Source organism: Pseudopipra pipra, chromosome 2 (assembly GCF_036250125.1).
Source record: "Pseudopipra pipra isolate bDixPip1 chromosome 2, bDixPip1.hap1, whole genome shotgun sequence".
Lineage (NCBI taxonomy): Eukaryota > Metazoa > Chordata > Aves > Passeriformes > Pipridae > Pseudopipra > Pseudopipra pipra.
The window spans coordinates 31,322,881-31,346,539 of NC_087550.1; the positions used below are offsets into that span (position 1 = coordinate 31,322,881).

The window sequence follows — 23,659 nt, forward strand, 5'->3', positions numbered from 1 at the left end:
CTGTGGTTCACTGAAGGTACACTTTATAATAGTTGTGATTTACATTTATTTGGTGCTGATGTAAAACCCAGAAAAAACCCAACTCCTAACAAAAAGTGGAAATCCACCTGATCTCTGACCACCACTGATTTTTGATTGCTCCCCAGCATGACCACCTGCTCTTCAAATTTGACTTCAGACACCCATGCTCCAATGCAGGGATGAAGGGGGTTTTACAGGGTTCCAATCTCTTTCTTTCCATTCCTTCCCTCAAATTCCAGATCACACCAGAAATTCTGAGCCTGATTCTCTTACGCTGCAGAGAAATGGCTGTCATGGTTCAGACAACGAGATGCTCCACACAGAGTGATTTTTTTACCAACTTCTGAGTCGTGTCAAGATACAAAATCAATCTGTCTGCTGCTCATTGGCTGCTGCTACATTTTTTCCCTGGTGTTACTTCAAACTTCACCCGATGCAGAAAAAGTACATTAATAGAAGCCAAAGAGCTTGACTCTGTTGTTTGGTTTGTGCTAAACACAGAAAGGATCAATATTTAACATTGACATTAATGGTGGGGGATGACAGCTTAAAACTCTGATTCCTGTCTTCTTCACATGGGCATTAAAGATCCCTTGGTGCTTTTCAAGGGAGTAAATGGCCATCCCAGTGTCCTTGGACAAAACAGTGCCTTGACCCTCATTCTTATTAAATATTTATCCAATAGCAGTGCAGAATGATTCCCATTGGAAAAGGAGTCTTGAGAGCCATGAAAATCCCAAATCAAAGTTCCAAATCAAGTGCTTTGTGGTCAACCAGAACAAGAGAGCCCAAACCCACAATGCCATCAAAAACAGGGGCTGCACCTAAAGTGCCTCTCAGGAACCCCTCATCTTGTTACCTCCCAAATCACAGCCAGGAATTGCCTGTGACATTGTGCTTTGGCCAAGACTCCTTGAGGATGGTGTGAGGATGACAGATTAGTGTTATGTCTCCAACCCAGTGTGAAGTTCACCTCTGGGGACAATATGAACTGCACTAGGTCGGGGTCCCTCCAACATCCACACTATCCCTGCAGGCTTTGCATTTGCCATTGCATCAAAATGTCATGACAGGGCAAAATACATCCAAGAATTAGAAATTACACTGATTTATTTGTGCTAACACAGCCTAAGGGGAGAAATGGGGTTGCACAAAGGAGACGGTCCCCAGTATCACTCCAGGGAACAGCAACTTCAAATCACAACACTTTGGGGAGTTCTGTGAATCCTGCACTGCCAGGAGATCCTAATCTTTTCCCAAAAATCAGTCTGATTTGGGGAAACTGGAGAGTGCAGTGCAGAAGATGCACTCATTGAAATCAGGATGAATTACTCCATGGTTACTCTGACCACATAAATGAAAATGGGGAATGAAGGGGGGCAGGAGGCAATGCCTAGTAAAAGCATGTAGCTTCCCTGGGGAGAGCGGCTCTATTGGCATCTGCATTGATTTTCAAAATGAATTCCCAGCTCGCTTCCCGCAGCGACCTGGCCACTGAGAGCATTAGCAGGAGCCAATTCAGGACTCATGTACTCCATTAGGTCTGTGAGATGAACTCTGTAATAGTAGGTGAGAGATGGATTGCTTTGCGGGGCTGGGAGGGTATTGCGAGGGCTGAGAAGATAAATCCTATGGAAGGAGACTGCCAAGATTGCTCTGGATTTTTTATGTTGTGGGCTTTTTTTGCACTAGAATAAACGACAGGTCATGTGCCCAGGTCACACACTGACAACAGGTCCTGATAGAGGACAGAAAAGGAGGCAAGAAAGGAAATGGAGGCAGAAAAATAGTATATGAAGACTAGTACATGCTAAGGGAAAGGTTAGGACATCATATTAGCTTGAAACGCAGAAAGGTCCCCATGAAAGTAAGGCATGCAGACTGAATACGAGCCAGAGATCCCAAAGCCATTTCAACTTGCCATGCTGCAGTGCCCAGCTCCCAAGAGATGAGGACCAACACTCCTTTCCCACATCCATGCAGGGTACTTAGTGAATAAGTTCCATGTGGATGCCTCCAGGCATCCGTCCCACCTACATCATGCCCAGGATACTCAACTCTATCTGTCAAAAAGCCAAAAAGAAAGATGCTTCTCCATCCTTCATGGCCATCCATCTCAGGACCATGGATAAACTCATGAATCTCCTTCATTTAACAGTGTAGACAAGCCTTCTAATACCTTGGCTTTATGTTGATATCTTGAGTTTATGTTGAAGGAATGTATCAAGTACAGCCAAAGAGGGATAAGATCCTGCGCAGTTCCTACTGCCATTCCCTGGGGGCCAGAGTTAAAATTATGTAGTGGGGCCATGTGAGAAGTGTCATCTTAACCCCAAGTTTCCTGGCCAGTTCTCCTCTGAGTTTGGGGAATTCAACTCCCATGGTCTGGAAAATGCAGTGTTGGACGCCCACAAGTTAAAATTCAATGTCAGCAGCACGATTTCTACATGTACATCTTGCTGGGCTCAGGCTACAGCTGTTGCACTGGTCCCTGCAAGAAAGTGAGCCAGAGGCTTGGTAGGGTCAAGCGAGCACAGCAAACCTCCATGGTGCCAGGTGGGTTTCGACCGGCTGAAGGCTCAGCACTCACTAGTCAAGGTTAAGATGCACCTTTTTGTCTGTTTATTGCAGCAAAGTGGTAAACCTCCCTTTGAAATACATCCCCAAAGCAAAATTCCATAACTGAGAGCACGGCCAGCAATGGGATGGGCTAGGCTGGGAGCCAGGAATTTTTTATGAATGTTCTCAATCCCTCAAAGTGGTATTTCCCTCCTTGTTGACAAGTCTGAATTCCCTTGCTCAGAGCACTTGACTATTGGTGTGTGTGCATAGCTTCACACAGTGTTCCTGGGCTTATCTGAGTGCAATAATAACTCAGCCTCCTTTGGAACTTATTGCTCAGAATATCCTTTTTCACCAGAGCTGCGATGTCAGCTTTCCCCACCTGAAGGCACAGGCTGGGACTACAACTTCCTATATCTTGAAATGATACCCCTGGGAAGGTGTTGATTTTTGGGTGTAGCTAAATTCCTGTCAGTGTTCGCAAAAAAGGTGCCAGGCTTGCTTGGCATTTCTGAGTGGCACAAAATTCCCTATGATGCCAAAACCAAGCTGGCAAGGACTGGTCCAAGGGCTCCACAGATAAGGGCTCCTCAGATCTGCCCTGGCAAACAAGGCCACGGAATGCCTTGGATCGCGTCACTGACTTTGTGCCAGTTTAAACTTGTGGCCAATGGGACTTTCTTTCAGGAGAGAATAGTAGAAATCTACTAGAAATAATCCTTAGGATGCCGCAGGGTAGACTGTGCTCATGCACCATCGTCTTCCTCACTCTTTGAAGCACCTCCACCATTTATTAGCAAAAAAAAAGGGAAGACTTTCTCCATGGGAATCTGCCTTCACATCTGCTTTTGCTGCCAGCTCACTCCTTGAGCACAAATACAAAAGAAATAATTAAAACAAGACAAATGACACTACCAAAACAAGCCTTCCACATGCTTCTCCTGGCAGAGAGAGAACAAACAACATGTCCAATGCATGAGTCAATGTGCCACAGTGCTGCCAAGAGGCCTTGGGATGCCATGAGGATGAGCATGGCACCAGAGGAAGGTTTATTTACTAAGCTTTCCCTATCACCTCCAAGTTGGATGGCATCTGGAAAAGCTGCTGTCAGTCTGAGAATGTCCTTGCAGGTCACTAAGTTTTTCTCCAGCAGGTTAGTGGGATACAACATCTGATTATGATAATTTCCCCTTTCCAGTTTCCATCAGGATGGGGAGCTGTGTGCAAGGATACAGGCACCCTAATACTTATCACCGTCTGAATTTTGGGTGCCAAGCAGGGGAGCGGAGCTCCCCAAAAGAGATGACAGGGCACAGCTGCATCCTCCACTGCAGAGGAGCTGAAAGGTAGGGACAACAGTGACATAGGGCTTTTGAGCTTTTCCCTACCAGTTTCTGATGCTAATTTCCATTTGAGATCGGTTTGAGAAAATGATCAGGAGAGAGTGGCCAAGAGAAAGGAGAAGCATCTCCACTTTACAGACAAGATCTGCTGTACAGAGGGCTTCTCTTACCCAATTTCAGTCATCTACATGATACTTAGCTGCACTGGTTCCTTTAGGTTTTCTCTATGGAGAACAGTGTGATCCCCCAATTATTTAAGCATTTGACACAGAACAGGGAGAATTACCCAAGAAAGAGTTATGGGAGAGACAGTGAGACAAAGATTACAATAAACAGCATCGTCTTTCTCCATTAGTGTCAGCGCTGTGCTTGTGTTTGTATGAAACAACTGAAAAATAGTGGCGAAGTAGGAGCATTTGCCTTGGAGAAGCATGGGAACCAAGGGAAAAAAATCACAGTGCTGGAGAGTGAGAAGAGGAAAAGGAACCAAGTCCTGACCTCAAAGCATTATATATCTCAGTTATTTTAACAGTAATCAATTCTTTGAAGGACAAAGGGGCAGAAGGGAGAGAGACTGCAATAGAAACAATGCAATGCTTCTCCTTGGAGAACACAGGCTTGCTTCAGTGAGATGAGGCTGAGCCCAAAATTCCACCCCTGCCTTGGGAAATATCCCCTGGTGTCGGTGACCCATCTTTGTTTCATATCAACATGCCCTGGACATGGTGGTTACCCTTTGAAGAGCAAATCTGCCACTCGATTGTGGAGCTCAACATTCGTGTCAATATTTGGAAGTCTACCATTTGGCCAGATGGGGATACCTGGTGTGCACCTATTTATTTTTGTTATAAGGGCTTCAGTGCTGGAGATAAAAGCAGATGAACATGATGCTTGCAAACCTGGCTTACACGTGCCCTTGAGCACCCTACCTGGGACACCCTTATCAGAGTCCTGGAGTGGGACAACGACCTACAGCTGAGGATGAAGGACAATCCCTGGGTGGCAGTGTGGGCTGGGTTGGCCTTCATTTGCTGCACAGAACTAACCTCATCTCCAACTCTCTGCTTCATGAATCATCATTTCTGATATTGCAAAACCAATTTGTTGAGGGATTAAATGGGAAAAAAAAGGGCTGGAACAAAGGGAAAGGGCAAAGATGATATGGTGTAACTGTATAAAACACGAAGTGGTCTCAAGGCAGGTATTCTTGCCTTTATCAGGTTAAGCATAAGGTGGCAAAAAAACAAGGCAATGGGGATGTGCAGAAATAGATGCTTTCTGCCTGTGGGTGGCATATATGATTCCAGCAGATGCCAGGGGAATCCTTAGCAAATCTGTCTGGAGGTACAAGCAGTCTGTGGAGCCCAGTGCTGCAGGACAGGGCTGAAGCTGTTGAAAGCTAAGAGATGACACATTTATCATATAATATATGATATATATGGTGTTTTTCATATATAGATAGATTAAAAAGAAGTTTTTTTTCCCATAAGAAAAAGTCAGACTCATGATGTCCCAGGATCAAACCAGCTTTCTTACTGTGTGATATGAAGGTCTGGCATCCTGTTTTAAAGGATCTATTGGATATTATTATTGGTTATTACAATCGGTTATTACTATTTATCATGATGACGATGATAACTAATGATTTTGGCATCTCCTAACATGGTTTTCCCTTGGACAACAAGACAAAACAATCTCATCCAAGTGCCACAGTCCAACATGCCATCAAAAAGCGGGGGCAAAGCCCAGAAGCTGGTGCACCATTGACTTCTCCTAGCCCAGGAAAACCATGCTTTTAGGTCCTGAACAAATTTCCCCTCATCCTCTTATCATTCTCTGTGAGCAGTATGTGGGCACCTTCCCTTGCCTGAGCAAACATGTGTGCATGCCTCACTTAGCAGGGATGGAGAAGGAGAAATAATGAACCCCAGCCTAATCCCAGCCAGGGCTTCTTAACGGCTCGCTTTAAATTTTATAGCCCTTTTTATGACAACAAGAGTCTTTAGTGTTCCAGGAGAGCAGAGGAAAACTTTCACTAGGAGAAAATGTGAACCTATTTTACTTATGCATGATTTAGTACCATTTCCATTCAGAGGAGCGCACAAGAGGCACAAATATTTGCACTTTGTATTATAGAAGAACTGCCATTCCCAGCTCTTTACAGAAGTAATTTATTTCGATCTTACCTTACCTTGGGGGAAGAAACATTACAAGTCCCAGTTTGTCGGGGAGTCAATAAAACAGCAGCATTGGTACAGGTCTGCTTCACCATCGCTCAGCAAGGTAGCAATGGGGAAAGAAAGAGGATCCCCAAATTTCTCCTCTCAGAGTCTCCTTCTTCATGGGTGCATCTGCATTTATGCATGGGACCTAACTGCAGGAGTTTGGCCCCGTTTTTCTCTCCTCTATACAGGATTAATGTTATTTTTTTCTCCATGGGTGGTATTTTAGCTGATGAGTTACAAGAAAGGGGAGGTGGGTGCTGCGCAAGGGTAGGTGCAAAGATGGGGACACTGGGTTGCAGTAGAGCTCCAAATTTCTCACATGGCTTCAGGGGGGGCCCATCATGCTCAGACAGGGCAGTATCAGCCACATCGACTGCAAAAGTCCAAAGAGGAGACAAAAGAAGTCATTAACCCTCTTGGCTGCAATACTGTGTCCCTGAACCCGCGACAAAGTGACCCAGGGGTCAGTGTGAGCAAGGGTCAGTTCAACCCCACAAAACATGCCCTTAGGGATGGTGACAGAAAAAATGAAATAGTTTGGCTTTTTTTTTATTCCTGTTGAAACTTCAGCTCTCCCTTTTCCATCTCTGCAGCATCTTCTCTCAAAAGAAGTCTCTCTGCAATGTTTTTCCATGTGTTTTTTTGTTTGGTTTTTTTTTTTTTCCATTCACGGGTATGGGCATACTCTGTCCACATACTGGAATCATCTGAAGAAATACTGAAGGCGATGCCATTCTTGAGATGTTAGAGGGCAAAATGCAAGAAGCAAAAACCTCTGCCTTGCACAGCTGCTCTTTTGCTGGGCTCTTCCACACCAACACTCCAGCAAAGACGTAAACAGCTCAAAAAGCCATCCTGGATCTCTCTGGCCATCATTAAAAACTCAAGTCCTGCTTATTAGACAGTCTATTAACCGTGCTCAGTGGAAGCAGAGAAAGAAAAGGTCCTTCCAGCAAGGAAGAAAAGAAAACCTCATTGCCATGAGGTTAAAAATGCCTGTGACCCCCAAAGCTTATGCATTCAGAAATCAGGAGTTCACATGCAGTAAAGGTCTTCATTATCAACTAAAGCCCAGAGGTTTTTCTCTTCCTCTTCTTTTAAGATGCAATGATGGCAAAAGGACTTGGAATTTATTCCCTACACATTGCCATAATCAAATAATATGCTAATGCTATTAGCATGGGACCTTGCATCGCAAATGACTTAGACTCATATTCTCTTTCAAAATACTAGAGTTTCATCTAAATTGGTCTCCACAGCAACCAGAAACGAACTGGAATAATGTTGGATGGAAATTTTCATGGCTAGGCATGGCGGACGAGGAATTTTGCAGCAGGAATTGAGGGAAGAGCCATGAAGACAGCTTGAGCCCACCAGCTTGTGCCCGTCAGTTTCCACCCAAGCAGTTAACACCTGTGATAACAACTGCAAGGACAAAATGAACCTGCATGTCCAGAAGGACCTCAAAGCATCCTCATGGAAAAGAGATGAGGACGTGGTTCATGTAGAGTGAAGCTTGAGGAGGCTTTCTTGGTCCTCCTCCCCACAGATGCTTTGTAAGTGCCCCCAGGGGAGATGCATATGACAAGTGGTTTCATTCATGCTGAATCAGTTCTCATCTGTTAAGTTCAAACCTGGCTGTTTGCAACTGGCCTGAGGGAACAGAGCTCCTGATCACAGGCCACACTCCTATATCTTAAGGGTTGTACAAGAACAGATCAGGAAGGAAGTGTTTGCTGCTGGCTTCCCTCTGTTAAAACAGGAAATGCTGTTCCTTCCTTCATCTCAGATGCTCTGCTCACAAGCTCTCCATGATGGGCCCCATTTCCCATGAGGATCTACAATAAGAAGGACCTGTAGCATTCTCTGACCTGAGCTTACCAGCTGATCACATGGTTCTGTCCCATTCAAAACACTCCCCAAACCCATTTGAAAACAAGCTGAGCTTTGCAATGCCATGGCTGGAAAGCTACTGGTTAGAAGCTAGCTCTAGTTTCCCATGAAAATCCTCTCCGCGCTCGTTTCACTCTGTGGTCAGCGGGTATGGTGTGATCTTCATCCTGGTTGGGGCTTCTCGGCATTCCCCTAATAATAAAACTAGTATTAGTAACATGTCCCACAAAAATGTCAGAAAGTGGGAGGCATCTTGCTTGAGAATGGCTGAGAGTTCAGGCAATGAAAAGAAAGCAACTCCGACCAGTCTTTCAATTTTGTTTGTAATTATCTGGGCTCCGGTGGGTGTTAAAACATCTGTACTGGTTTGGCAGAGACTAGGGAGCATGGCTTGTGCCAAAGGCAAGAACTGGCGTGGGTTGAAAGCAGTGCAATACTTTAGGGTGGTATTTGCATTCAGAAATGCGGGGCTGGCAGCTTCTCCCACAAGTGCTTTTGGGTTAGGGTCAGCTCCAGTCCTGTCCCTGCCCCCACATTCCCCATTCATCATGGCTTGTATCCCATTGGGTCAATCCCAAGAAAGAGCTGAGGGTGGTGAAAGGAAATGCAGACTGGGATGGAGTCCTGAATCCTGCTGGATTTAACATCCTCATAGACTTTGGTCACCACCAGTTGAGCTCCATTTTATGCTCTTGTTTTTCTTTTCTCTGTGCATGAGTGTTTCCACCTGGACACCCTCCGTCTCCCTGCCACATCTGGTCATGCACAAGCAAGTCTCTCCCTGCTGGATATTTCTGCACTGAGAAGTGGAGCAAACTCCCCGTATGGATGTTGCTGTTTGAACCTTGTGCACTAAAGCATGGGCTGGTTTTGTGGTTATTTTTAACACACAGCAGCAGCAGAGCTGGGTTTAGTGGTGCAGTGGAGCGCAATGTAGAGCTTGGTCCTCAGGAGACATAAGTAAGGCAGATTTATCACAATCTCCTTCAGGGTAATACTTTTGGATTTTGGCATTCATCCCCTGACTCAGGAGCAAAATATCCTCTGGCATCTGAAGACCAGAGCAAACCATCTCTGCCCTGATGCTTGCTCAGGGGTTGGGAACCATTCCATGGGCTTATTCAGCATTTCCTCACCCTCCTCTTCCTTTCTCAAACCAGCTCACAAAGTGCAGTTAGCCCATCCTTAAACCCCAGAAGCATCAGATTACATCACCACCCTTGCAGTTGCACCCATCTTCGCACACACCACAGATGGTAACAGCACCCAGACCAAAATCTGCATCTTCTTGCCCAGTGCATTGCCCATGCTCTGTGCTTGGCTTAGGGCCAGCTGAAAACGTTCTGACATCCTCCAGCTGGAAAATGCAATTTAATCAAAATAGGAGCTTGCCAAGGGATTGCTTGAAGCCAGAAATTACAAGAAACCTTTAGAGGGTAAAAGTGAATTTTAAGTAAAAGGGGAGAAGGTCAAGGTATTTCAATTCATTCTCATCAGAGTAGATCGTTTTATAGGGGTGGATTGCCCCTCTTCGACTGAAGATCGTAATCATGTGCTTTTTAGATGTAAAAGTCCAATTCTTGATCTTTTCTGAAATTCATTCAAATTCAGAATGAAAAGGTGTGAATCAAAATTGCCACTGAAAGTGTATGAAAATGAATTACAGAGAGAGTGAAAACGAAGAAGCTGAATTTTCACCACCTCTGAAATGGAGTTTGTTTTCGGCTCATCACCTGCTCCGCTTGCTGCAAGGGCAGCATTTCCCCAGATTGCTCAGACTCCATACAAGCCCCTTCTTAGCACTCTTACTTCCTCACAGGAATGGGATTTATTTTATTTTTTATTTTAATTACCTAGATGACTCATGTCTGAACTTAGTGTATTTGGCTGCTGGGACAGATCTGGGTGAGATCCAATACTTGGTGCCCATCTCATCATCATCATCATCATCATCATCATCATCTTTCATCTATGGGATGAAAAGTGGTTTGGTGACAAATACACAGTACATTAGACCCATTTCTCTCCACAGATGCTGGGAGGAATAAGCCAGGATATAATGGATTTTGGCTACAACCACAGGAATGCAGGGATTACTGGGACCAGACCAGACCAGAAGCCAGCCTCCTCCAGCTTTCCAACACCAACTGCTCTGGAGACAGCTGAGAACTTCAGCTGAGGGATCACTCATGCAGCAATGCACCCACAGGGAAAACTCATTTGTGCGTCACTTCATCATTTATAAACCTTATTAAAGCAAATATTTTAACTTATCTAATATAACTGAGGGCATTCTTGCAGTCATGGCAGTTTTAATTCTTTAAGCCACTTTATCTGTAAAACAATCGACTCTGTGTCATACAGCTCTGTGAACACAGGTTGGCCTTCCCTTCAAACGGCACCAGGAGACAGCAGACATTAGCATGTGTTCTTATTACTGACATATGTCAGCGTACAAGAAGCACTGTTTGTCCAGGACTAGGAGAACATGGATTTATATCCATAAAAATATTAGTGGCAGGCAGAGGACAGGATGGTCCTTCCAGCACCATGCCAAAGAAACTCAAAGCATTTGCAAGTCTGTACTCTGAGTTCTTCTTAAAGGTAGCAGAAATTATGGAAGTGAGTTTCTGGAGCATCACAGAACAGCCAGCAGGATCTCAGATGCTCGGAAGGCATTATGTTGATGCCAAAGAAGGGATATGATGTTATTTAAAACCTGTAATAAAGCCATAAAAGCACGAATGAGCTTCAAGTGAAAATCACAAATCCAGCCCTTTTCTTAGTGTCGTGGGGATGAGAAAAATCCATGTAAGTCAGGAAACTGGGATTGAGATACTGAAACAAAATAAAAATGTTAGACTTAAGAGGCACCACAGAGATCTCCTGGAAAAACAAAGTCTTCAGCTCTATCAGGAATTTTTTCCAGACAAATCTCAAGAAAGGAAGGCAGCATTTTCATAGCATCATAGAATGGCTTGGGTTGGAAGGGAGCTTAAAAATCACGTAGTTCCATCCACTCACCATGGGCAGGGACACTTTACACTAAAGGAAGTTGCTCAAAGCCCCATCCAACCTGGCCTTGAACACTCCCAGGAAAGGGACATCCACAAATTTCTACGGGCAACCTGTGCCAGTGCCTCATCACCCTCACAGTAAAGAATTTCCTATTAACACCTAATCTAAATCTCTCCTCTTTTAGTTTAAAACTCTTCCCCTTGTCCTCTCACTATCTGCCCACATAAAAAGTCACTCTCCTTCTTTTTTATAAGCTCCCTTTTTATTTTCACCTGGAAGACCATGTGTTGACCAGGTTTTGACCCTAACACTAATCATCAAAGCAACCATCAAGCAGCAGAAAAAATTCATCACAGAATTTATGGATTTCAAGTGGGTATTTGAAAGACTTCATCATGACTCATTGGAGAGCAATATGAACTGTTATGGCAAGCCAGCAAAAATAATTACCATCGTAAATGCTTTACATCAAGGTTTAGTCTGTGCAAAGCACATGCAGGCTTGAGGGAATGGTTTACACAGACAGCAATGTCAAACAAGGTGGTGCTTGGCAGCGCAGGTGATCAGCCATGAGATAAAGGTGAGGATGGTGCCACAGGCAGCGTAACAGCCATTCACTACACTTTTACAGGTGATGAAGTATTTGCGAGTGCCCAGACACCTGCCCAACACTTCAAAAAGAGGATTCACTGTCAGCTATGAAAAAAAAAAGCTAATGCAATGAGTCCCTCCACTCCAGTTTACTTTCAAAAGCCACAGCATACAAGAACAGGGGTAGTTTATATATTTGGCAGTGAAATGATGGAAGGTAATCATAACAAAACTGGGCAATGAGCAGCTGTGTTGGCTGGGATGGGATTAGGTCATGTGGAGCTGAAAGAATACATGATGAAATTTTTGAGGTGAAATGTTATTTTCCATCCTAATAAACAGATATAAAGGGTGGCAATCAATCAAAGGTGCAAACGAGTCAGACACATTCCTCGGCATGTGACAACAACCCAGTAAGTATGAAAGGAAGCTATACCCCCAGTAAGGGCTGAGATGTGCCAGAGCTTCACCACCCACCACAGAGCAGCTGGAAGACTGAGGGACATCAGACAGAGCAAAAAGGGTAAGAAAACATGAGGCTGGTCTGACCCAGAGCCAAGGGGTATGCTGTGATATGGACTCAGATGAGGCAATGTCTCATCTTGTGTTCTGCCCTCCCACCTTCCTGGTGATGTTAACAGGGAACAACTCCGTTTTTATCTGCTGGGATTGCTGAGGTATCTCAGCTCTCACTATACTCTGAAGCCTGGTATTTCCCTGCAATGCAAGATCATAAAAATCACAGAATCACAGAATATTTGGTTTGGAAAGGACCTCTGGAGATGGTCTAGTCGATCCTCTGCTCACAGCACAGGCAGCTACAGCAGGTTAGGACTGTGTCCAGTCAGGTTTTGAGTATCTCCAAAGATGGAGACTCAAGTTGGTTGCTTTTGTTATTTTTTTGTGGGAGTTGGTCTTTTTTTTCCACGCAGCCCTAAGTATTTGCTTCATCCTCTGTGGCTTAAAGTGATCGTAAGCATGGACCAACAGCAAAGTTGCTTCTGGGATGCCTGGAGGAAACTGTAACTCCCTTCTAGGTCTGAATCACACAGAGAAGCAGCAGACTGAGCAAGGGGGGAACAGGAGAGATAAATAACATTTCATTTTTCGTGCACAGTCTCATTTTTAAACAGGTTTTGCAGAAGCTGCGGCCAAGTGTCCCTTTAAGGACCATTCCCATCTTGGAGGGAACAGGTACCATTACTGAGCTGCCTCTGGTAGTGAATGGCTACAGACAGGAGAAAAGATGCACCAACATATCTGTTCTGTGCCTCTGTGATGAATCCCTTCAAGCAGAGGCTGCCTTTATGCTCAGTGCTTGTGCAGCACCTTGCATACCAGAAGAGAGGGTTCTTGGCTACATCTACACTAGGATGGACCCCGAAAGATGTTCTCAGCCTTCATGGAGGGAGCTGGGACATGGAAAGGGCACTCATGGGGCATCCACAGACCAGGTGTAACCCCTCGGTCCTAAGTAATTGCCAACATTACAGCTCTGATATCGTACCACAATAAATAACTCAAAAGTATGTTTGAGGAGCAGGCAGTAATTATAACTGAGGCATAGAAACCACCTAGGGAAGGATTGTTATCTTTATAGATAAAATCAGTAATAAATGCTACTGCATTCATAAATAAAAATCAGTCTGGAAACAAACCCTGAGTGGTGTCATAGAAAGTTCACAGTAATCGACAGCTTCATGTCTCCTTCCTGATCCATGTGCCTTCACTTGGAGGCTTTAAAGGCTTTAGAAATCTTTCCCTTTGCTCAGGCTTGGTTTTAATTGGAAATATAAAGCAACGCAAACCAGCAAACAAACAGGCATTGGGGGCCGGGAAATGAGAGCCTAATTCTGTCCTGGCTTTTATCAGGTTTTACAAAGCAGCGCGCAGGGTGTATAAAACCATGGTCCCCATCAAAGCTTTGGAGGGAACAATGTGAAATATGTGGAGGGAAGAAATGGGGAAATACATTGACTTGGGGGGGGGGGAAGAGCTATGTTGTGAAAAACTGCCAGATAATTATCGATCACAAAGGTCACAGTGATTTTTTCTCTTGTCCTTCAACTTGCTCGCACACCCATTCTGGGGTCCTCTGTGCATTGCATTTCCCAGCCTGGTTCCTATGTGTTGGTCATCACCCACAGATCCACGTCCTGTCCTGATGCCCAAGCAGCTCTGTAGTCACAGATTCATGGCAGCTCCATGAATCCCAAAGCAGCATGACTGGGGCACACGGGCTACAACAGTCCCAAGACCCCTCTGGGAAATACAAATGTATTCCTCCCAGCTGGCTGACACCCAAAAATGCCTCTCTTAACTCTCCCTCCTTCCCTCAGTTCTGCTCAGACAGCGCCGCTTCACCGGTCACTTTGCTCCAAGCCCATCAGCTGTTTTTGTTTCCGAGAGCTTTGCATGGTTTTGCTTTTTGATGCGATGCTGATACCATCTGCCATGCTCATTTTTCCACGGTCAGTAAGTCACCCTAAAAATTCCTCCGCGCCCATTAAACTAACAGAGCCGACCTGACACGCACAGGGGCTCATAGCGATAAAAGCCAATTATAAAACAAAGAATTATTTTAAATGTGTTTCTGATTCTGGGTACCTGGCCAGGAGACAGCTCTGGCCAGGGCTGAGACGTGAATGCAGCTTGTCAATCTCTGCTAGGAAACCTGTGCTGGAAAGGCTGGGCAATGCTTTTAGCTCTAAAAAAACCTCAAACCTCTTGAACTTCACATTTCTTCCTCCTCTCCCAGCTCAAATCCCAGCCCCAGCTCAACTAACCCAGTGGGACTTTGGCCAGGAAAGGGCAGGATTTTCCCCAAAGGCCCCAGTCCTCCAGCTCCATATTTATCTTCAGAAGAGGCCAGTTGGACACCCTTGTGCTGGGAGCCAGCTGGGAAACAGTCAAAAAGAACTGGCGTATTTGGCTGTTTGTCCTTTTTGAAAGCTGAGCATAAGTTTTTCTTTTTGCTGTTTGATGGTTTTATTATTTGCAGTGAGATAAGAGCATTTTTTGCCTATAAACCTGGTGCTCCCATGAACAGCCATATTCTCTGCCAGTTCCCATCAGTGCTGGGTATGGTCAAAGGAGGCTCAACTAACACTTATCTCCCAATGGACTCTCTGGGATGGCAGAGTCATGGGTTTGCAAACACAAGGCTGACATATCTTCTGGCTTTTTTTCAGTCTCACCTCTTCAAAATGTCCACAGTCACAATAAAAACATCTAAATAAGCAAATCCTAAAAATTCCTAAATTTCCAAAACCCAAACTGTGAAGAAAATCTTGATCCTAGCATTGAAAACCTCTGAGATTTGATTATGTCAGATACCCTAAAGCCAGAAGCTTGGCTTTCTAATCATGTAGATACCTTAAGACCTTTTCCCTTGCTAAAATCCTCTGCACCCTTGCCTCAGTCCTTTTCTTGGCACCTATACGGGCAGGAAACCTGATGCTGGCATTTAGAACAATGACCATCAGAGCACTGCAGCACTGACTCTGATCCTGCAATGTTTCTGGTAACACAGTATGATGGAGAGCAGAGTACAGCAAGAAGAATAAGGTATGGCAGAATAGTAGGGGTTGATCCTCATCTGGTGTAAATGAAATGATGACAAATGACACAATTTGAAGATCCAGATATCTCAAAGGTCTTGACAGCAATCCTGAGATAGGTGGGATTTGTCTCAGCAGAGTTTTTGGAGTCTAGAAAGCAGACATGTAAACTCATCAGTCCGAGTTTCCTGGAGAGTGAAAGGAAAGAAACGAGTACTTTCAGGGTGCAAATGATTTGCCTCATTTTAGACATATTTTTCCACCTTCTCCCTAAAAGTGGACAGATTATAACCACCCACACATGTCTCAGTGGCATCAGTTCCCTCTCCAAACTACCAAGGGAATCACAGCAAGGAGACCCTGACCAGCTGGCAGAGCTCAACAAGGATCTCTCCCTGTTTCTGTCTTCTAGGAAGCAAATTCCAAGTTGTTAGTGGTGCTCTGCTCTTCAGCCAACTCATCAGTACCTGAACTAGCTCATCTCCAAAGGGACTGAGGGAAAAAAAGGAGGGGAAAAGGGAGCAGGCACTTAACTGCTCTCAAGCTGCTCCTTTGTGCCAATACCACTCCATCTCCAGTATTGTTTACACTGAAATAAAAGCTGAACAGTGTCAGATCTTAAAATAACTTGCTGTTTGTGGAGCAGGAAAGCCAGGGTCAGGGAAGTTTGGAACAAATTTAAAGCGGCAGGATGAACTGGGACTTGGGCAAGAAGGCGTTTGTACGCACCTGAAGTTCAACCATGAGCCTGGTGCAAAGTGAGTTGGAGTCACCAGGTCTCCCCCATCCATTCCAGCAAAGATCAGTGAAGCCTAGGGCTGAGATGTGACATCTGCATTTGTCCTCCCACAGTGAATCTGCAGCCATAGCTGTTTCCCTTGTTAGGAACACTCAGAACACAGTAGAAAAGGATGAGGGGAAGTTGATCGAAATGCCCTTAGGTGTGCAAGCAGTAGGTCTAGACATGACATAAGGTGTTTTAAAAGAGGAAGTGCCATGACACTGAGTGCAGAAAGTATTGATGGGAACACTGAGGAAAAGTCTACACCTATATGTATGGTGGGACACTGGGTGAGAGTAAAGGGCTCAAGGACTCCACACTTCTGTCCCAACACAGGCTGTCTGCAAATCCCGAATGGGGCTGGGAACATTAGATCTTTATGTAGGTGAACAAGACATGGGAAGGTGGGATACATGAAGAGAATCCAACCAGATATGACCCATCCATCCCATGAGTCAAGTGCAACTCAACCATAATCTTGCTCATTGCTTGTTGTGAAATGTTGTACTGTCTCCTGGGGGACAGACTGGTCTAAAAGTGAGCTGATATGAAGTATAACCCCTACCAGAGCTTAAAGATGGAGTCAAGATCTACTGACTTATGTCAACAGAAGAAGCTGAAGAGTTGAGTAGGACAAGGAGGAATGTCTTTAAACTAACAGAGGGCAGGTTTAAGTTAGGTATCAGGAGGAAATTCTTTCCTGTGAGAGTGGTGAGACACTGACACAGGTTACCCAGAGAAGCTGTGGTTGCCCCATCCCTGGGAGTGTTCAAGGCCAGGTTGGACAGGGCTTTGAGCAAGGTGGTCTAATGGAAGGTGTCCTTGCCCATGGCAGGTAGGTGGAACTAGATGATCTTTAAGGTCCCCTTCAATACAAACCATTCTATGATTATGTGAAGTCCTGGCCCAGCTTGGCTCCACAAGGGGCTGCCTGCTTAGTTACCCTTACGGAGCAGTGCTGCCTGAAGACACCGAAACAAAGCGCGTAAGGGCCTGGGTGCTGTCATGGACACAAGGACACCCCCACATATCCCTCCTTGGCCCTATTAATCATCTGACATTCATCAGCCTCTGCACGCTCCCTGGCAGGACGCTGGGCTTGTACCTCCTCCAGAGCACAAGCAGGGAAGGAAGGAGGCGTGTGCTGCACACAATAGCAAGGAAGTACCTGGTGTTGTGGCAGTCAGTAGTGTTTCCCCTATGCTTCAGTTCTGCCTGGCCATGGGAGAGGCACGGGTGGCAGGAATGCAGGAGTTGTCACCTTGCCTGGGCTTCCTGGTGCCCTGCTCTTGCATGCAGGGATGGGGAACACTGGTGATTCAGGCGTGTTTGGGAGAGGTGGGTGGTATACGATGTTCAAACCTGTTTTTACTCTAGTCTTGCTGCCTGTAGCCTCTTCATTCAGTTCTGAACAGCTCCTGTTCTCCCAACAAGTCTTCAGTGTTGTTTTCTTCTCCAGTCCACCCTGAGCTCCCTTTGCTGGGCAAACACCCAGGCAATCCCGGCTGCACGGAACTGATGGGGCTGGAGGCATCACCGGACTGATGCTGGGATAAACTTGTTTTTGGGAGAGAAGTGAGAAGGGAGCAAGGGCAGCCAAATGGGCTCACAAGACAGACTTGCAGGCAGCAGGCTGGGGAGAAACCAGCCAGCAACTCATATGGGACCCCCAGCCAAAGCAAGTCAAATGGGTACTAAAGCAATAAATTTGCTCCCATTGGCTGGAAGGGGGCAACTGGTGGAGGGTCTGGGGCAGCATCAAGACAAAGAGATCCACAGGGGAGACCATGCATGTGAGGCATATATCTCATCAATGTGAGCAGAAAGTGACTGGTACCCAGAGGTCAATCCACTAAACTCTGCTAGAATGAGCACGTCTGAGTTGAAAGAGGAAGGAGAGACACTCAGATCTCCATTAAACTTTAATGCTCAGCCCTGACTTGCGTTCAGCGAGACAGTAAAAGCCTTAGGATTGTTGGGGATTGATCCCAGTCACAATGCAAAATACCAATGCTGAGCCTTGGAGATGGCACAAGGAGTGAGCCAGAGCCCAGGACAGCCCTGGAGCAGCTCCCTTGCAGAAAGCAGAGAGAAATAAAAGAAATTAAGTCTTAGATGGAAAAAAAAAAAAAAAAAGAAGACAACATGCCTGCCCTGGGTGGGAGAGGCCACTGCTGCCAGACACAACCCATCAGGGCAGGAGCCCAGTGCCATCCTTTTCCCACGCCTTCCTCACCCTCTCCGAGTGCTTTCAGCTCAGAGCAAGGACACCTACTTACCCACAAATATTCCCTTCCCTGGTTCCATGCCTGGGTTAAACCTCTAGCACAGGGGCATTAATGCAGTGCATGAATAAACTTTTAAACTCTTGTGTTTGCTCAGCACCCATGAATCCAAGCCCCTGAAAGAGCCCTTTCTTCATGGAGGAGATGGAAGAGGAGCTCCACGGAGGTGCTGAGGGTGGCACAGTAAATTGGCATAAAGTTAATAAAGTTATTGACTCCTCCAAAATAACTAATCCGTGCACAGGACTTCTGCAAGGACATCTCACTGCAGAGTCACTTACCGGTTTACAAGAAATGAAATTACAGGCTTCTGTAGCTGTGTCTCTGTCATGTTGGGGATGGGACAAGGAGGAGTTTTGGCTGAAGCATCAGCTCTGGAAAGGGTTAATGGCACATGAGATATGTTTAGTGGGATTTGGTATTTTTTTTAACTTCAACAAACAAAGCATATGAGAAAATACAGTTCACAGCTGAGTCCTGGCTGTCTGCCCACTAGGGCAGGGAAAATACAGATGGTTTGAAATACCCACACGCCTGCCTTTCTCATGTAGCCTGTGGCTCAGGGTCTCCAGCAGGTCTCCCCCACATTGTATTTGAATAATCAAGGTGGCAGCAGCGCAAACTGCAGTGTAAAAGCAGCACTGAGACAGGAGAAACTTTCCCTGAGCACCATCGACTTTCTCAGACACACAGAGGAGCCAGGATCCTGTGAGGCTCCGCTTGTTCAAAAATAGTAATTAGCTCTCAAAGTAAATAGGTGTTAACAGCAACAAAGAGCTTTGCCACAGTCTGGGTAAACACTTCAGAATCAATTTAATTTCCCTTCTCCTGGCAGATGTAATCTGCAATTATTTTCAGGTTGGGGCAGGGAACAAAGCCACTGGGGCTGCTCCTTGGGACAGCCTGCAGGACCCACCACTTCACTGACATTTAGGCCTCTGAGGCTGAAATGAGCTTCCTTCCGCCAAACCAGATGTGTAACGCAGCCGGTGATCAGCAAAGCCAGCAGTGAACCATAGCACGACATTAAACCGCCCTAAAGTCCAGTCTATTTCTTAATCCTGAGAGTCCCCCAGTCTAGACAGGATATGAAGGACTAACATGAAAACCAAGCAACAGAATATTTACACTCTCCCATCAAGCTGCAAACAGAAAGAAGCATCAAAGGGTGTTTAGCCTTTTAATCACTTTGCCTTTTGGGAGCATGGGCAGCACCCAAACATGGTCCCCCACCGGTGCAGAGGGTGTGCAGCTAGTTTGTATCACTGCATGCAGCTGCATCCAGGTTGCTTACTAAATTGCGCTAAAAAGCAACTGAAAACCTGTCTTTTCCCTACCATTACAGGGAGCTGGTGACACATGCTTTTACCCAAACTGCCCCAAAAGCTAATGAGTTTGTCCCCCATCACCAGTGCGTTAAAATCAAACTAGGGATCAGTGGCTGGGACTCAGCTGATGCGGGATATCCTTCTGAGGAGGAGGTAATTGCGCATGTGATGGCAGCTGTAGTAAATGCGTTTGCCGGTGATGGAGAATTTACCCGGCTGGGATGTGAATACAATCCAGCTGGGAACGGCCTGGCTGTATAGCCAGACCCAGCGAGGCTTTTGGGCCAGTATAAAGCAGTCACACGCCCAAGAACAAGTACAACCAGAAAAATGTGCACAGTGACTTCCCCAGCAGTTTCTGATCTCGTTCTGCCATGCTGACTGTCTGCTGGGAGAGGGATGTTTAGTTAATTAATTGCTACAATTAGCATGGAGCTATTCCTGCCCATGATGGTTACCTTTTCCTCCCCCTTTTGGTTCTTCCAATTACCGACTCATTCATTCTCCAAGGCAGAGGCCACAAGGCACAGAGAAGCTTGAGGACGAAGGGATGAAGGTCAAAGAATGAAATGCCAAGTATCCTAAGATCTATTTCTACCCAGGAACTGTCTTAATCTCATGCAAACTCTCCTATCCATAAACCCAAGACTTCAAGGAGGTGATGAAGAGAGAACACAGCAGTTACAAACATTGCTACAGCTGTTTTATTTCTCTCTCTGGCTGACCCGTCATGAAGGGCAGGTGATGGGCTCATACATGCCAAGATGGACAAGACTCCCAACACCCATCCCACTCCAATGATCCCCCAACTTCTCCAGCCAGCCTTGGGCCATGGGTCCTTCAAATGAACACTATCTACTTTGGGGAACTGATGATTTATTTGCCATTACTTAGCAGGGATGGTGAAGGAAAGGTGAGCATGGGGTCACCCGTGCAACAGCCAAAGCGAAGCACAAACTCTGAATAATTCATGATCCCTCTTTGCTGCAGCATCTGGACACATCTGCTGCATTCACCCCTGTAGGCTTTTTCTTGGCTTACTCAGAAAATCACGCTTTGGCAGCTGGGTACTGTTTCAAGTGGGTACTTTCCCTGAAGCATTAACGAGCTGTGATTTTGTTACAAATAGGGATTTTTGTTCCTCTTTTGCTGATGTCACTTGATGATCCTGTAGGGAATAGTGCTCAGATCTCTGCAGCCTGATGATCCCTGTGTGCCCTTTGGGACAGATGTACTTGCAAGCAGGAGATTGTTTTTCCTTTTGCTGCACAGATTTATATTTCACTGAAGTCCTGTATCGATCCTGCTGCCGCTGGGCTAAAAGCTCGTTTTACTAAATGAGAAGAAAAACAGTTCCCCCAGCTGAACTCACGCAAAATGGAAAATCCTTCAACAAAACAGCTCCTAAAAAGGGGGCTTGAACAATTTTGCTGAACCTTGAGGGCTGCGCTGCTGATATTGGAACGGTATGTAATTTATTTAGCCTGACCTTTCCCTAAAAGACCGGGCTGGCGACGTTATCAAGGATCCTTTCTACCACTTGTACATCCATTGCCAAGGTGACATCCTGTTTCATGCGTCAGCCAGTGAAGATTGCATCCGTGCTGCTGTGATGCTTTGTTTGCTGTCCTGCCTGACAAGCTCTTGGCAGGGTTTCAGCTCCCGCGGATGGCAGCTGCTCCACAAGGGACCAAAACAGATTCAAGCTGGATGTTATTATAGGGAGTTTCATGCAGATAGAGCATGGGACTGGAGTCCCTTTGGATGAGACTGTATCATGGACAAGATGAAGCAAAGATGCCCAGAGGTGCTACCAGGTATAGTGGGACTGGCAGGTGACTGCAGTACTGCACACCAGGCTCAACTCCTCATCCCATCTCCCTCAGGATTTATATGTGACCTCATGGTACTGGGAAAGCAGAGGAAGCTCACCATTGCTTAATGCAGCGGCTTGCCAAAGCGCAATCGAGTTTGGGTGCTGAAGCATAACCGGTAGAACAGGTCCCACAACTGCACAAAACTATGTGGGGTTTTCTTTCCCCCTCCCAGAGGGCACTTTCCCAGAGGGTCCCAGGAAGAGACAGGGATGTAGGTGTGGGATATGTGTCTGTCCTTCGCATGAAGCCTGTCAGCAGTGGAGAAAACTGCAGTGGGGAGGAAAATGGTTACCATAAAGCTTCTCCCTCCACTTCACCAAGGGATTGAAACCTCTGAATGAGGAGTATTTTTCACTGCTGCCCCCCACCACTCTCAATGACATTTCAGTGACACATGGGGACAAAGGCTGCAGCTAAAAAAGTCTCCAAGCCCTACCAACTTCTTGTAAGAGACTCCATGGTCTGCAGTTATGGGGGGTAAAAATTACTTAGGTAGCTCACAGGAGCAAAGCCAGCTCTGCTTCAGATGTCAAAGGTAGGCAAGCTTCAAGGAAGTTTCCCACATGCCCATCCATTTCCCACTCCAGCCCTGCCAGCCTTGTGGCAGGCTGAACTCCCCTCCCACAGATCTGATCTGAAAGAGGAGCTGGGCACCATTAGGAGGACAGGCCAGAAGATGCTCTTGGCCATGGACGTGGCTCTCATGGTACCTGTGTTCTCCTCAGACTGGTTGAAGCCACAGATCTGACAGATGCTGCGAACCCATTTGTTCATGTCGTCCTCAGTCTCAGCCACCAGGTAGAAGGTCCTGTCACTTGTCTTGATGTCAAAGATGTAGCTGTCTTGCAGTTCCTTCTTGTTGAAGGTCAGGCCCGCGTCCACTTGCTCGCAGAAATTGAGGTTGATCACGCGCAAAGGTTTCTTGGAGTGGTCATTTTTGTAGTACTCCAGGACGTCGGGGTCGCCACTCATCCGACCACTGCGCAGGACGAACCAGCGTTTCTTCCATGCCTGAAACGAAGAAAAGAGGAAGCATGAATCCCATCACTGAATCTGTGAGAGCAAAAAACCACTACTAGGCACAGGGTGACACAGAGGGACACGACACTTCTCCATCATGGGATGCTTCGGGATGCTGCTCAGGACATCCCTGCAAGAGGTGCATAGACTCAGCTCAGTTCTTCATTTCAACACTAAAATCCCACTGGTTATCCAAAAGAATTAAATACTGAAATAGTATTGTAGCAAAAGATGACCCCAAAAAGGCTCAGAGTCTTGAGGCTCAGAGCAACCTTGCTCCTACCCTACAGCCCAGCCATGCTCCCAGGACCCGAACACCCTTCTCTCCTTGATGTGAAATAATCTGTGGAGTGGCATTACCAGCCATAGCAGTGCCAAAATGCCTTTCAGCAGCTTGGAGTTGTTCAAGCACTTTGGACATAGCACCCTTGGTGTTCCGACCTTCAAAGAAACTCCTGAGAGTATCATAGCATGTGTCTGCAGATACCAACCATGCCAATCCCATCTCTGTTTAAATGCCAGGATAGAAAGACTAGTAAAATCAATAGGGAACTGGTTTGTTTTTTTAAATATCAGGAATAATGCCAGGGAGGCCCATGGAGCATCCAAGCTTCGTTTGTTTTTCAGCATCCTTGCCTCCCTGGCACGTAGGTAACTCCTTAGCAAAGAAAAAGGTTATCATTGATTCTTCCAAGCACTGCTGACGGCAGCCCCTGGCCAAACCACTCATGGAATGGGCTCAGAGGGTTACGGAGTTTGAAGCAAATCAGTAAAATAAATGTCAGCCATCAGCCCTGGCCCTGAGAGCTGCGGCCCTACTGCTCTCCCTATGCCAAATGCAGCTGGGAGCCCACAGGAGGGGGAATAACCACAGTGATAATATGCTAAATGCTAAAACTTAAATTACATGGAAAACTGTGTGGTGTAACTCCCCATCCTATGGGATGGACAGCGGGTTTTTCTGGGGTGTCCTCCGCATGAGGATCATGGCACCTATGTGAGGGACGCATGGGTTAAGGGACCACCTCGAGCTGCTCTCCACTGCAAGAGGTCTGCTGCCTTGCAGAGGCCTCAGGTCCCAGGGCCTATGGAAGGAAAGGACTACATCTAAGCATGGTCCTAAAAACAGTTTGTTCAGGATGTCTTTGAAGGCAG

At 46.1% G+C, this 23,659-nt stretch overlaps 1 protein-coding gene across 1 annotated transcript in view; it reads right to left on the minus strand.

Annotated features, from left to right (window-relative positions):
• The window catches only part of GAB2 (GRB2 associated binding protein 2), a 92,788-nt gene that overhangs the window by 17,147 nt on the left and 51,982 nt on the right, over positions 1-23,659 (minus strand). The window contains exon 2 of the mRNA XM_064644879.1: positions 22,195-22,495. Coding sequence (XP_064500949.1) covers positions 22,195-22,495 — 301 coding nt within the window. The remainder of the gene's footprint in view (positions 1-22,194; positions 22,496-23,659) is intronic.